General features: G+C 40.9%; 1 protein-coding gene across 1 annotated transcript in view; it reads right to left on the bottom strand.

Moving 5' to 3' along the window:
- MED12L (mediator complex subunit 12L) overlaps positions 1-15,167 on the bottom strand; it is a 692,480-nt gene that overhangs the window by 175,189 nt on the left and 502,124 nt on the right. The window contains exon 20 of the mRNA XM_040429951.1: positions 3,128-3,259. Coding sequence (XP_040285885.1) covers positions 3,128-3,259 — 132 coding nt within the window. The remainder of the gene's footprint in view (positions 1-3,127; positions 3,260-15,167) is intronic.

Below are 15,167 nucleotides of genomic sequence, written 5' to 3'. Positions count from 1 at the left end.
TGAGGGGCTAGGGCCATTTTTATATAGGGTAAGGTTCCGGATGGGGTCGCTCTTATCATGGCGGGTGGTCTGTGGTTAGGCTATCAGGGCCAGAATAGCACCCCCCTGTAGGGCAATATCAGGGACAGTTCTTTGCCCACCCTGTCCTTCAATACCACATCATCATCTAGCCCAGGGATAGATGTTTTTTGCTTTCCCTCCGGGATTCATCAATGTGCACTGGAACCCCCCGGATTGTGGTAGGACATATGGTTTCTGATTTAGTGCCGCCGAGCACTTGTTATTGCCTATCACATCTATGCTTTTTGCTTAACTTTAATAATTTGATTTATTTTCATTTTGAGGGATATCTTTTAATAGTAACATTATTAAAGGTTATGTTTTATCTTCATGTATATTCTAATGGATTGCCTTCCTTGTACAATGTTATAATATACTTTCTATGTTAGAAAGTATATTATAGTGCATTTGTATTGTGCGGCAGTTGTGTGCGGTTCTGCTGCGATACTGCAGGTATACAGAGGGACAAGGTTATTGGAACAAATAATTTCTACTGGTGTGATATACCAGTTGCCCCCCAAAAAAAGTGATTGAAGCCGGGGTGGTATATACCAATAATATACTTTCTATATAGTGCATTTAAGCAGCGCAACAGGGCACATTTAAGAGAATTTCCCTTTAAGACGCATAAAAATGTCCCCTGATTAAGACACATATTTTTTGTTGGAATTTTTGTCATTGATCCCCCTCTAGTATGTCACGGTCCATGTTGTGGGACTATTTGTGCACTTCTACTAAGTATTTGGTGGCTGCAAATATGAGCTGAACTTTTTTCAGGTTCACCTGCCATTAAAGTGAATGGGGCCCAGCGCGAACTTACGGTTCACGAACATTTGATCGCTTTCGTGAACCGTCCTGGCCAATGTTCGTCCATCACTATTTGTGGTACCCCAGAGTGGGCTCTACCATCCTTATACCCATCTACTGTCTCTACTAGTTAACAATGCATACCATCATTGCGCATTCCTTTCTGGGTCTTCTCATTTAGTGTCATTGTGCAACAGTTAATGTATTGTATTTTATGTAATGTGCCTGGTGTCTCAGCAGATGGCAGTGCATCTGGCAGAGTACCTTTAGATAAAATGGAACTGACCATTTCATTTTTCCCGCTCCCTTTTGGGCAGAAGTGGGCTAGTCCTGTTTCCAACCAAGGGATGTGTTTCAGGAAGTTGTGAGAGTAGAGAGTTGTAGAGTGAAGTGTGTGGAGGAGCAAACCAGGTGAGGGAGGGAACAGCTCACCCTAACCGTGTCAGAAGTAGGGAAAGCAACTCTAAGAGCAGCCCACTCCTAGGGATTAAACTGACTTTGGAATATAGCAGAGGAAAATGGTGCCAAAGACACCCTCAGTGCACAAGACTAGATGCTCAAGGATATCCCACTGAGCAATCATATCTCATTCTGATAGGAACCAGACTGAATCCAGAGAGTCTAGCACAGCAGCAATAGTGAAGCATACATATCACCCTGCCAGTGTGCCTGTGATCCGCTGGAGCCAAGAACAAAATAATTTCAGTTTGAAATGCTATAAGTTTATTCAAGTAAGCAATGTTAACCTTTACTATGTCTGGACTCTACTTCCTACTTCTACCAACTCTAACGTCTTTATTGCTGAAGAGCCTAACCCTGGAGAGCGACAGTGTCCAGGTAGGACCACCTTGACACAGACAGCACAGCCACGACACCACTCAACATCCTAACACTGGGACATGATCGCCCTGGGGGAGGGGGGGTGGCACACCACATATACCATAAAATGGTCCACAAACTACAAGCTGACTTGGACACTCAGTGTTTGGGCATCAACTTGGCAAATGAGGTCCAGTGTGGATAAATGTAAAGTTATGTATGTGGGTAGTATTAATCTATGTGCATCATATGTCCTATGTCTCCTATGAACACTGGGAGAGTCACTTATAGAGAAGGATTTTGGTGTCCTTGTAGATGGTAGATTAAATAACAGCATACAATGTCCTGCTTCTAGGAACAGCAGAATATGGTCATGTATTATAAGAGGCCAGATAAGGATGTAATATTGCCATTTTATAAAGCAAAGAAGCAGCCTCATCTGAAATATACAGTTTAGGGGATGGTCTTAGTTAAGAGGAAAGGTTAAAATAATTAAATTAATTTAGCTTTGAGGAGAGGTGTCTATAGGGGGACATAATTAACCTAAATAACTATATAAATGGTCCATACTAAAATATGCTAAAAAGCTGTACAATGTTAAACCTCCTCTAAAGACAAGATGGAACTACCTCCGTCTGGAAAAAGGAAATTCAGTCTCCAGAGGCCACAAGGCTTCTTTACCATAAGTGCAGTGAATCTGTGAAATCATCTAGCTCAGGATGTGGTCACTGCAGGAACAGTTGACAGATGTAAAAAGAGGCTTAGAAGCTTTCTTAGACCACCATATTAAGACTGATGTAAATGTGGAGAATTCTCATTTCCCGCTTCCATTCTCTTCATGCACATCCCCTCCATCTCTTGGTTGAGCATGGTGGACATATGCCTTTTTTGAACTGTACTATGTAACCTGTTTTATTTGGCACACTGTCCATGCATTTCCAGGTTTCTTGGCATTTGTCCATTACTTTTAGTTGGGATTTGCAGTTGATTACACATTGCTCTGAACAATTATAAATAACCATCTACTTGTATAAATACTTAATTGGATGTAGCTTTCAGGACCGCTGTATCCAAGCAAAACATATTGACTAGGTTATTTACGTTAATTAGCAAAGCTCCGCAAATGCAGAAGTGTTTGAGGAGAAGAGGGTGGAGGCCTCATCATGGTGGTTACTGGCTATGCATTCAAACTACAGCTTGCCAAGTACAGAAAAAATGTGAAATTGTCAGTCCCCTGAACTGGAATGAAATGCGTATTCCTGACCAGAGATGCACAACATAGATCTACAAAGGAAGGCTACACAAGGGTAACGTTTCATCTTATTTTCATCTCTATTTGTTGTGCGAAACAAGAGGAACCTTGTGTAATGTTTTCTTAAGTTTGATTTTGTTGACTGAGGTGTTGATGATATTATATGTAAATGTCAGTGCCTCCATTTACCTGAATAGATCTCCAAATTTAATCCTTAAATGACTACATGATACATAGAGGTCATACAAATATGCCAGAATACAGCGTTCTGGAGAGGAGCATTCTGATGGATTGACAACATGCTTGACCACACCACACAATCTGCAAAGAGAAAACAGTTAACAGTTGCAATATTTTAGTAAAATCCAGTGTTATTCACACAGTTACAGTACACACAATCCAATAACTTTGTAGCTAGACTTTGCATATTTCTATTCCCTTATTTTTTGTTTATTTTGTAGATAACTGATCACATGTAAATCCTATATTTCTATAGCATCTCCACAAAGTACATTTCATTTTCTATTGCTGTACTTGCAATATTTCAGTGGCAAAAACATATCGAACATGGCTTTTCCCTTGTTGAGTACATGTTTGTTTAGAAAAATAAGAAAGTGCATACCATTTATACTGCTATAACTGCTGTACAGGTGAAACTCAAAAAAATTTGAATATTGTGCAAAGTTCATTTATTTCAGTAATGCAACTTAAAAGGTGAAACTAATATATGAGATAGACTCATTACATGCAAAGCGAGATATTTCAAGCCTTTATTTGTTATAATTTGGATGACTATGGCTTACAGCTTATGAATCCCCAAAGTCACAATCTCAAGTGCCCTTTGCTCAGGGGGTATGGATTAATTAGCTGACTAGAGTGTGACACTTTGAGCCTAGAATATTGAACCTTTTCACAATATTCTAATTTTAAGCTGCATTAATGCAATTCCTTTTCATTTGCATTACTGAAATAAATGGACTTTTGCACAATATTCAAATTTTTCAAGTTTCACCTGGATATAGGTGCAAGAAGAGGGGATGTTGGCATCTACTGTAAGGACATGAAGTACACTTGCATATATTAAAAACATACTGGAATTTAACAAGGCTTCTGGCAGAACAGACAGGTCTCTCTTTTAGTTGTTGTGGGAAAGAGCAGGTTAAGGGCACAGAAGTTGCAGTTGCTTGCCCCTGCACACCCTTCCCCTAGCAGGGGGTAAGCTAGACTTACTAGAACTTCTGTCCCACCCTTCCTGCAGGAAGTATGACTTGCCCACCTCTCTAGAGGGGGGGTGGGGGTACAATGGAATGGAAGGTTCCATTCTATTTAAGTACAGCTCTGGCTACTTTCACACTGGCGTTTTGGCTTTCCATTTGTGAGATCCGTTCAGGGCTCTCACAAGCAGCCCAAAACGGATCAGTTTAGCCCCAATGCATTCTGAATGGATAAGGATCCGTTCAGAATGCATCAGTTTGCCTCCGTTCAGTCTCCATTCCGCTCTGGAGGCGGACATCCAAACGCTGCTTGCAGCGTTTTGATGTCCGCCTGACGATGCGGAACCAAACGGATCAGTCCTGACTTACATTGTAAGTCAATGGGGACGGATCCGTTTTCACTGACACAATATGGTGCAATTGAAAACGGATCCGCCTCCCATTGACTTTCAGTGTAAGTCAAAACGGATCCGTCCCCATTGACTTACATTGTTCATGGTAATGCAAACGGATCCGTTCTGAACAGATACCAGCATTTGCATTATCGGTGCGGATCTGTCTGTGCAGATACCAGATGGATCCACACCTAAACGCAGGTGTGAAAGTAGCCTAAGTGGTGTTTGCTGCCACTTGCTGGTGAACCAGGCACATTACATGAACTGTTACATAACATTAAAAATGACAGTGTGGAGGACCTTGAAAAAATGCATAGATGACTTTATGTTAGACCATTAAGGACTGTAGCAAGGTGCAGAAGGAACACAATGGAACCTCATAAATAAAGTGGAGGTAATATATACACTGCATGCAGAATTATTAGGCAAATGAGTATTTTGACCACATCATCCTCTTTATGCATGTTGTCTTACTCCAAGCTGTATAGGCTCGAAAGCCTACTACCAATTAAGCATATTAGGTGATGTGCATCTCTGTAATGAGAAGGGGTGTGGTCTAATGACATCAACACCCTATATTAGGTGTGCATAATTATTAGGCAACTTCCTTTCCTTTGGCAAAATGGGTCAAAAGAAGGACTTGACAGGCTCAGAAAAGTCAAAAATAGTGAGATATCTTGCAGAGGGATGCAGCAAAGCTTCTGAAGCATGATCATCGAACAATCAAGCGTTTCATTCAAAATAGTCAACAGGGTCGCAAGAAGCGTGTGGAAAAACCAAGGCGCAAAATAACTGCCCATGAACTGAGAAAAGTCAAGCGTGCAGCTGCCAAGATGCCACTTGCCACCAGTTTGGCCATATTTCAGAGCTGCAACATCACTGGAGTGCCCAAAAGCACAAGGTGTGCAATACTCAGAGACATGGCCAAGGTAAGAAAGGCTGAAAGACGACTACCACTGAACAAGACACACAAGCTGAAACGTCAAGACTGGGCCAAGAAATATCTCAAGATTTTTCTAAGGTTTTATGGACTGATGAAATGAGAGTGAGTCTTGATGGGCCAGATGGATGGGCCCGTGGGTGGATTGGTAAAGGGCAGAGAGCTCCAGTCCGACTCAGACGCCAGCAAGGTGGAGGTGGAGTACTGGTTTGGGCTGGTATCATCAAAGATGAGCTTGTGGGGCCTTTTCGGGTTGAGGATGGAGTCAAGCTCAACTCCCAGTCCTGCTGCCAGTTTCTGGAAGACACCTTCTTCAAGCAGTGGTACAGGAAGAAGTCTGCATCCTTCAAGAAAAAACATGATTTTCATGCAGGACAATGCTCCATCACACGCGTCCAAGTACTCCACAGCGTGGCTGGCAAGAAAGGGTATAAAAGAAGAAAATCTAATGACATGGCCTCCTTGTTCACCTGATCTGAACCCCATTGAGAACCTGTGGTCCATCATCAAATGTGAGATTTACAAGGAGGGAAAACAGTACACCTCTCTGAACAGTGTCTGGGAGGCTGTGGTTGCTGCTGCTGCACACAATGTTGATGGTGAACAGATCAAAAGACTGACAGAATCCATGGATGGCAGGCTTTTGAGTGTCCTTGCAAAGAAAGGTGGCTATATTGGTCACTGATTTGTTTTTGTTTTGTTTTTGAATGTCAGAAATGTATATTTGTGAATGTTGAGATGTTATATTGGTTTCACTGGTAAAAATAAATAATTGAAATGGGTATATATTTGTTTTTTGTTAAGTTGCCTAATAATTATGCACAGTAATAGTCACCTGCACACACAGATATCCCCCTAAAATAGCTAAAACTAAAAACAAACTAAAAACTACTTCCAAAAATATTCAGCTTTGATATTAGTGAGTTTTTTTGGGTTCATTGAGAACATGGTTGTTGTTCAATAATAAAATTAATCCTCAAAAATACAACTTGCCTAATAATTCTGCACTCCCTGTATATATACACTGCATTATGGACTGAATACAGATTGAATTGTGATTGTGCTGAGGAGCCATGGATCTCGGTGCTCTGTTCTGTATTGTGAACCACCAAAACACTGACTGTGATTGGGGGGATTTTGGTTTACAGATACTGCATGGAGCCTACCTGTACTGGTATGAGCGCTGCTAAAAAATGTTTGGGTATTGATGTGAATGGCAATTTATATTGTGTGTGCGCAGCTCTGGCTGGCACTCTACATTCTATGAGTACTACTGCATGTTCCAACAAAAAGTCTTCCAGCACACAGATTAAAACTATCCCATCTTGGATGTAAAAAATTTCAGTGGCTTATGTTGCATTACAGCATATGGCACCGATGCCATGATCGAAATGTGTTGGAAATAATGCGGCTTAAGCCAATGTAATTGTTAGCATAATTAATAAAGATGGAATGGGTCTAACCCGTAGAGGACCCGCTCCGTATATGTACAGTGCAGATGTCCGCGACTTAAGGACCAGCGCCGTACATGTATGGCGCTGTGATCGGGCGGGTGCAGGAGATGTGCCCGCCCGATCTGCGGCAGGGGTTCGGCAGTCACTGATACCCGGACCCCTGCTGCATGCGCCGGCATCGGTGAAATCACCGATGACGGCGCATTAACTCTTGATGTGCCACGTTGACCACGGCACCTGCGATGTCCTTGCGGGTATCGGAGCTTCCATCGGGTCCCGTGCTGCTGTGATGGGGACCCGATGGCAGGGAAGGCACCCCGATGCCTTCCTTAGGCATAGTGGCTGCCTTCCGGGAGAACCTGTGAGATCCTAACCCCTTGGATCTTACAGGCAAACAGGCTGTAAGTGTATTACAGTCTGTAATACGCTTATAGCAAATGCATAACAATACAAAAGTATTGTGAGGCATTGTAAAGGGAATCAGACCCCCAAAAGTTGAAGTCCCAGAGTAGGACAAAAAATATAGTGTAAAAAAAAGTATAAAAAAAAAGTTTTACATAAAAAATTTAAAGTTTGAAGTAAAAAAAAAGTGTGCTTTTCCCAAAATAAAGGACAAATTTTTTTTTAAATAGGGGAAAAAAGAAAAGTAAACAAATTAGGTATCGCTGCGTCCGTATCGACCATCTCTATAAAAATATCACATGATCTAACCCCTCAAATGAATACCGTCAAAAAAATTAAATAAAAACTGCTAAAACCTTACATCACTAAAAGTGCAACACCAAGCGATTAACAAGGCGTATGCCACCCAAAATAGTACCAATATAACCATCACCTCATCCCGCAAAAAATTATACCCTAACTAAGACAATCGCCCCAAAAAAAAAAAAACTATGGCTCTCAGACTATGGAGACACTAAAACATGATTTAGATTTTTTGGGTTTAAAAAATGGGGTGATTGTGTAAAACTTAAGTATATAAAAAAGTAGACATATTATATATCGCCGCATCCGTAAAAACCTGGTCTATAAAAATACCACATGACCTAACCCCTCAGGTAAACAGCGTAAAAAAAAAAAAAAGTCAAAAAAGCAATTTTTTGACACCTTACATAACAAAAAGTGTAATAGCAAGCGATCAAAAAGTCATACACACCCTAAAATAGTACCAATCTAACTGTCATCTCATCCCAAAAAAATGAGCTTCTACACAAGACAGTCGCTCAAAAACTGAAAAAACTATGGCTCCAAGAATATGGAGACACTAAAACATGATTTTTTTGTTTGTTTCACAAATTATATTATTGTGTAAAACTTACATAAATAAATAAAAAGTTTACACATTAGGTATCTCCACATCTGTAAGAACCTGCTCTATAAAAATACCACATGACCTAACCCCTCAGGTGAAGACTGTAAAAAAATAAAAACAGTGTCAAAAAATCCATTTTTTGTCTCCTTACATTACAAAAAGTGTAATAGCAAGCGATCAAAAAGTCATATGCACCCCTAAATAGTGCCAATCAAACCAGCATCTCATCCCGCAAAAATGATACCCTACCTAAGACAATCGCCCAAAAATTGAAAAAACTATGGCTCTCAGGCTATGTAGACACTAAAACATGATTTTTTTTTGTTTAAAAAATTATATCATTGTGTAAAACTTACATAAATTTTAAAAAACTGATATATTAGGTATCGCCACGTCCATAAGTACCTGCTCTATAAAAATATCACATGGCCTAACCCCTCAGGTAAACAACGTAAAAAAAGAAATAAAAACGGTGTCAAAAAAGCAATTTTTTGTCAACTTACATCACAAAAAGTGTAATAGCAAGTGATTAAAAAGCAATATACGGCCTAAAATAGTACCGATCAAACCGTTATGTCACCCCGAAAAATATTAGCCCCTAAACAGGACAGTCTACGGCTTTCAGAATGTGGAGACACTAAAAAAAAAATCAAAAATTCGTTATTATGTAAAAATGAAACAAACAACCAAAAAAGTCATATAGTCATATTTGATATTGTGGTGTCCGTAACAACCTGCTCTATAAAAATAGCACATGATCTAACCTGTCAGATGAACATTGTAAATAACAAAAAATAAAAACAGTGCCAAAACAGATATTTTTTGCTACCTTGCCTCACAAAAAGTGTAATATAGAGCAACCAAAAACCATATGTACCCTAAAATAGTACCAACAATCCTGCCACCTTATCCCGTAGTTTCCAAAATGTGGTCACTTTTATGGAGTTTCTACTTTAGGGGTGCATCAGGGGGGCTTCAAATGGGACATGGGGTCAAAAAACCAGTTCAGCAAAATCTGCCTCCCAAAAACCATATGGCATTCCTTTCCTTCTGCACAATGCTGTGTGCCCATACAGCAGTTTATGACCACATATGGGGTGTTTATGTAAACTACAGAATCAGGGCAATAAATATTGAGTTTTGTTTGGCTGTTAACCCTTGCTTTGTTAGTGTAAAAAATTATTAAAATGGAAAATTGCCAAAAAAGTGAAATTCTGAAATGTCATCTCCATTTTCCATTAATTCTTGTGGAACACCTAAAGGGTTAACAAAGTTTTCAAAGTCAGTTTTGAATACCTTGAGGGGTGTGGTTTCTAAAATGCGGTCATTTTTGGGTGGTTTCTATTATGTAAGCCTCACAAAGTGACTTCAGACCTGAACTGGTCTTTAAAAAGTGGGTTTTGGAAATTTTCTGAAAGATTTCAAGATTTGCTTCTAAACTTCTAAGCCTTCTAACATCCCCAAAAAATAAAATGGCATTCACAAAATGATCCAAACATGAAGTAGACATATGGGGAATGTAAAGTAATAACAATTTTTGGAGGTATTACTATCTATTATAAAAGTAGAGAAATTTTTCAAAATTTTGGGTAAATTTGTAATTTTTTTTATAAATAAAAATACATTTTTTGGACTCAATTTTACCACTGTCATGAAGTACAATATGTGACGAGAAAACAGTCTCAGAATGGCCTGGATAAGTAAAAGCGTTTTAATGTTATCACCACATAAAGTAACACAGGTCAGATTTGCAAAACATGGCCTGGTCCTTAAGTTAAAAAAATGGCAGGGTCCTGAAGGGGTTAAACTGTGTGCTGTGAAAACGGTTTACAACTGTATTTTTTTTTTATTTCTTTTCAATGAGAGCTCAACATTTTTTGGTTATTTTATCCTCAGATGGATCCAAACAGGTTTTTGGATAACTCTGAATTTCATCATAAAAATGCTACTTTTTTGTTGACTCCTCTTGCTTTGGAAAGTTCTGCAGCCTAATATTTTTAGTACAGTAAAAAAAAAAACTGTATAAATGCGGAAAGCTGGTAGGCATATGGCAAAAGGTCTTTTGGCACAAGTGTCTCATAGTAATCTATGGATACTGTATGTTTTTTTGTATACTGCAATCTATTTGAAAAATGGGTGTAAATTCAACCTTAAGCCTCATTCACACATCCGTGAAGGATCCATGTGCGGTCCGTTTGTCAGTTTTTTGCTTTCCGTGTGTCATCCGTGTTTCACGGACACTGTGCAGCAGCTGAAAAATTATTTTCAAAGCATCTCTTCCTAATGATCTGTGAAACATGGATGGCATTCGTGTTGCATCCGTGTTTTTTCACGGACCCATAGACTGTAATGGGCTTGATGGATCCATGAACATGAACAAAATAGAGCATACTTCTGTGCTAAAAACACAGACCCACTCACCATGCTAAAAAACGGATGTGTGAATGCACACATTAAAATGAATGGGTACGTGTGCTGTTCGTGGAGAACACATACAGCATATGTACGTGGAACACCGACATGTGAATGAGGCCTTACTCTGTGTTGCTATTTTTAAGTGGATCTGTCACCAGATTTAAAATTACAAACTGCATAAATTATTAAATCAGTCTCTTACATCTGATGAAGTTAGTGTACAGAATTGCCGAATAATCGTTACAGAATTTTTTTCTGCTTGACGCTAAAATGTTTCCATCCAGCTAGAGACTGAGAGAGCTCTTGAGTCCAGTGTATTCACAAGCTGAACTCAATCTCTGCCTACCTAGAGCCTACTTGGCAAATTCCTTTTAGTGTATCTCTTCCCCTGCTGCTGCTGAAATCTCACACCGCTCAACAAAAGCTGGGCTTTTCGGGATTCTGCAGGAAAAGTGATTCCATCTTTCAGTAGCAGTTTCTGTGCGGAATTACAGTGTCAACTCCTTTTGCAGGTTTTTGATTATTTTACCACAGAACCAGGGAAAGTGTAGTTTATACTAAGCAGAGCGGGACGCAGCAGGGGAGGAGATGCACTGAAAGGAGCTGGTTAACTAGTCTATGTGGGCAGAGATTGAGTTTAGCTCTTGAACTCCAAACTCATAAGCTCCCCCAGTACACCAGTCTAACTTTTTATGTGAAATCAGTTGACATACTTTATTTAACCACTTCTAGACCAAGTCATTTACTCCCTTCCTGACCAAGCCTAATGGTGCGAATCTGATATGTGTCATTTTATGTGGTAATAAGTTTGGTATGATTTTACTTATCCAAGACATAATTGAGAATGTTTTTTCGTGGCACATTGTATGTCATGTTATGGCCCCTTTCACACAGGTGAGAACTCCGTGGGGGTGCAATGCGTGAGATGAACGCATTGCACCCGCACTGAATCCGGACCTATTCACTTCAATGGGGCTGTTCAGATGAGCGTTGCTTGCGCACTTGCTTGCGCACTTGCTTGCGCACTTGCTTGCGGATGCTTGCGATTTTCACGCATCGCATTATTTTCTATGGGGCGCACAAGTGATGCTTTAAAATCGCAAGCATCCGCAAGCAAGTGCGGATGCGGAGCGATTTTCACGCATGGTTGCTAGGAGTCAATTTATCTTCATTCAGCAGGACCTGCACTGACGTCACCGCGCTCACCACGTGGTGAGCGCGATTACGTCATTAAAGGTCCTTTCGCAGGTCCTGAAAGAAAAAGAAAGAAAAATATGCCGGCTGCGCGAACAAGTGGATGAGGTGAGTTAATTTTTTTAATTTTTTAACCCCTCATGCCACATTTTAGTATGCATTCTGTATTAAGAATGGAATTATTTTCCCTTATAGCCATGTTATAAGGGAAAATAATAAAATCTACAGAACACCTAACCCGAACCCGAACTTCAATGAAGAAGTTCGGGTTCGGGTCGGGGTACCACAATCATTTTTTTCTTGCGCGGAAAAAACTGAGCAACGCAACGCAATTGCAATCAAAACTCACTGATATTGCGTATGCACTCGCATGATTTTCCCTGATCGCAGACGCAACGCATCCGGACCTAATCCGGACAGGCTCGTCTGCAAGGGGCCTAATGGTAAATTTGAGTCAATATGTTTTGCTAATATTCATAAAGAAAACCCCAAATGTTAAAAAAAAAAAAGGAAAAATTCACTATTTTGTCAATTTTTATATCTCTGCTATTAAGATGCATCATAAAAATACTTATTAATTAACATTCACCATATCTCTACTTTATGTTGGCAACACTTTGGTAATGTTGTTATTATTTTTTTAGGACGTTAGAAGGTTTAGAGTTTTAGAAGCAATTTTTAAAATTTTCAAGAAAATTTCCAAAATCAACTTGTTTAAGGATCCAATTCAGTTCTGAAGTCACTTTGAGGAGCTTACATAATAGAAACCACTCATAAAATACCCCATTTTAGAAACTACACAAAACTGATTTTAGAAAAGTTGTTAAAGTTATGCAAGATAAAATACAGCTTGAGAAATCACACTGGGCTTCTGCATTGTTCTGAAGGTGACCACTATGATTAAACAGTGTCACATTGATGCTACTACACTCCACCTCCACAGAAGAGTTGTTGTTGTTGCCCCAATGATAGAGCACATTCCATTTTTCAAGTTGATCATGTTTATGGCAGCAGGATCAACCCTATTAAACCAGGCATACTACCTGGTAGGATTGATCATGCTGATTAAACAATACCTTTCTTTTGTCTGTATGTTAAACAGCTGCAGAGATATCTGTCTTTTTATTCATATGGAAATGTGTACATTGGAGCAACAAGGGGGTGCTCTGAAGAGGGGAGGGTGTCTGGTTCACATCAGAAAAGATCAGAAATTGATGGAAACACCACTGAAATGGTTCGGGAACAGCATGGGGAGGATGTCTGGAGGCATCGATTTAAGACGGAGGAAAAATTGTTAGAAAACATTCTTTCCTGTATATTTGCTTGTGTATAAAGTCAAGTGCTGCCAAAAATTACAAGGAAGAAGCACTCCGATACAACCTGTATATCAGATAAAGGAGGGCCTCATTCACATTGTGTTACAATTGTTCAGGTAGTGGGACTCCTACACACATAGAGCCTATGCACTAAGGGAAAGGGCTTCCAAAAATTACAAGGAACCAGCACTCCAATACACCGTTTATTACACAAAAAGGTGGGCATCATACACACCCTTGAAAAATTATGATTGCTGGCCTGCTGGTGACCCTCAAAAACATTAGGACTGAGCAAAGACCTGCTGATGACCCTCTAATACATTAGGGGCGAGGGCCTGCTGCTGATCTGACCATATAAAACATTAGGGGTGAGGGCCTGCTGCCGAGCCGACCATAAAAAAAAAAATTGTGGGCGAGGGCCTGCTGCCAAGCTGACCATCTAAAACATTATAGGCGAGGGCCTGCTGCCGAGCTGACCATCTAAAAAAATTTGTGGCCGAGGGACTGCTGCCGAGCTGACCATCTAAAAAATTTTGTTGGTGAGGGCCTGCTGCCGAGCTGACCATCTAAAACATTATGGTTGAGGGCCTGCTGGCGACCCTCAAAAACATTATAGTTGAGTGCCTGGTGGTGACCCTCTAAAATATTATGGGTGAGGGCCCGCTGCTGAGCTGACCCTCTAAAACATTAGGAGCGAGGGCAGCCTAATAAGCATGTTGATATGATGGAGGAGGAGGAGAAAAGGGAGATTGAACCATATACCCTTTTTAGTGGTGGAAGGGGTGCATGGGAATACAGTGTATTCAATACACCATAAAAGCCACATTTAGTGCCTTTATCTCTGGTGGAGTAGAAAAGTCAGGGGCAATCCAGGCCTTGATCATTTTTATAAGAGTCAGCCGGTCATTTTCAATTGACAGGCGGATGCAGCACTAAATACCGGCTCTGACAAATGCTGGTCGCAGGGCAGGCCAGCACCTCCAAGGCGTAGAGCGCCAGTTCTTGCCACGCGTCCCGCTTGGACACCCAATAGTTGTAAGGCACACATGGATCACTGAGGATGCTGACAAGGTCTGCTACGTACTCCTTCACCATCTTCCAAAATTTTTCCCTCCTTGTGACACTAGGCCGCGCATCAGGTTGAGGGTGCTGGCGGGGTGTCATAAACCTGTCTCAGGCCTTGGAGAGTGTTGCCCTGCCTCTGTTGGAACTGCTGTGTGTTCCCCTCATCTCCCTTCCTCGGTTGGCCAAGGAAATACGTACTCTGCAGCCAGCAGTGTCAGCTGGAAATTTTTGGAGCAATGTTTCCACAAAAAACCTTCTGGTATTGCACGATTTTGCTCGTCCTCTCCACTACAGGAATGAGAGATGAGAAATTCTCTTTGTAGCGGGGGTCGAGAAGGGTGAACAACCAGTAATCAGTGTTGGCCAAAATTCCCACAACGCAAGGATCACGGGAGAGGCAGCCTCACATAAAGTCAGCCATGTGTGCTAGAGTCCTAACAGACAAGACTTCGGTGTCCTCATCAAGAGGATGACTCTCAATCTCCTCATCCTCTTCCTCCTCTTCTACCCATCCACGCTGAACAGATGGAATAAAACTTCCATGCGTACTATCCTCTGTAGCAGAGGCAACCGTCTCCTGCTCCTCCTCCTCATCATCATCCAATTTGTGCTGAGAAGATGAACTGAGGGGGTCTAGCTATCACCCTGTGTACTTTCTGCCCCCACTTCCACCTCTTCCACATGCAAAGCGCCTGCCTTAATTGTGAGCAGCGAGCGTTTGAGTAGACACAGAAGTGGGATGGCTATGCCTATAATAGCATTATCACCTCTCACCATCTGTGTTGATTCCTCAAAGTTGTGTAAAACCTCACAGAGGTCAGACATCAATGCCCACTTGTCGCTTGTGAAGAACGGAAGCTGACTGGAAAGGCGACGATCATGTTGCAGCTGGTATTCCACTACTGCCCTCTGCTGCTCACAAAG

This window comes from Bufo bufo, chromosome 4 (assembly GCF_905171765.1).
Source record: "Bufo bufo chromosome 4, aBufBuf1.1, whole genome shotgun sequence".
Classification (NCBI taxonomy): Eukaryota; Metazoa; Chordata; class Amphibia; order Anura; family Bufonidae; genus Bufo; species Bufo bufo.
This window is presented reverse-complemented; position numbering and strand designations above follow the sequence as displayed.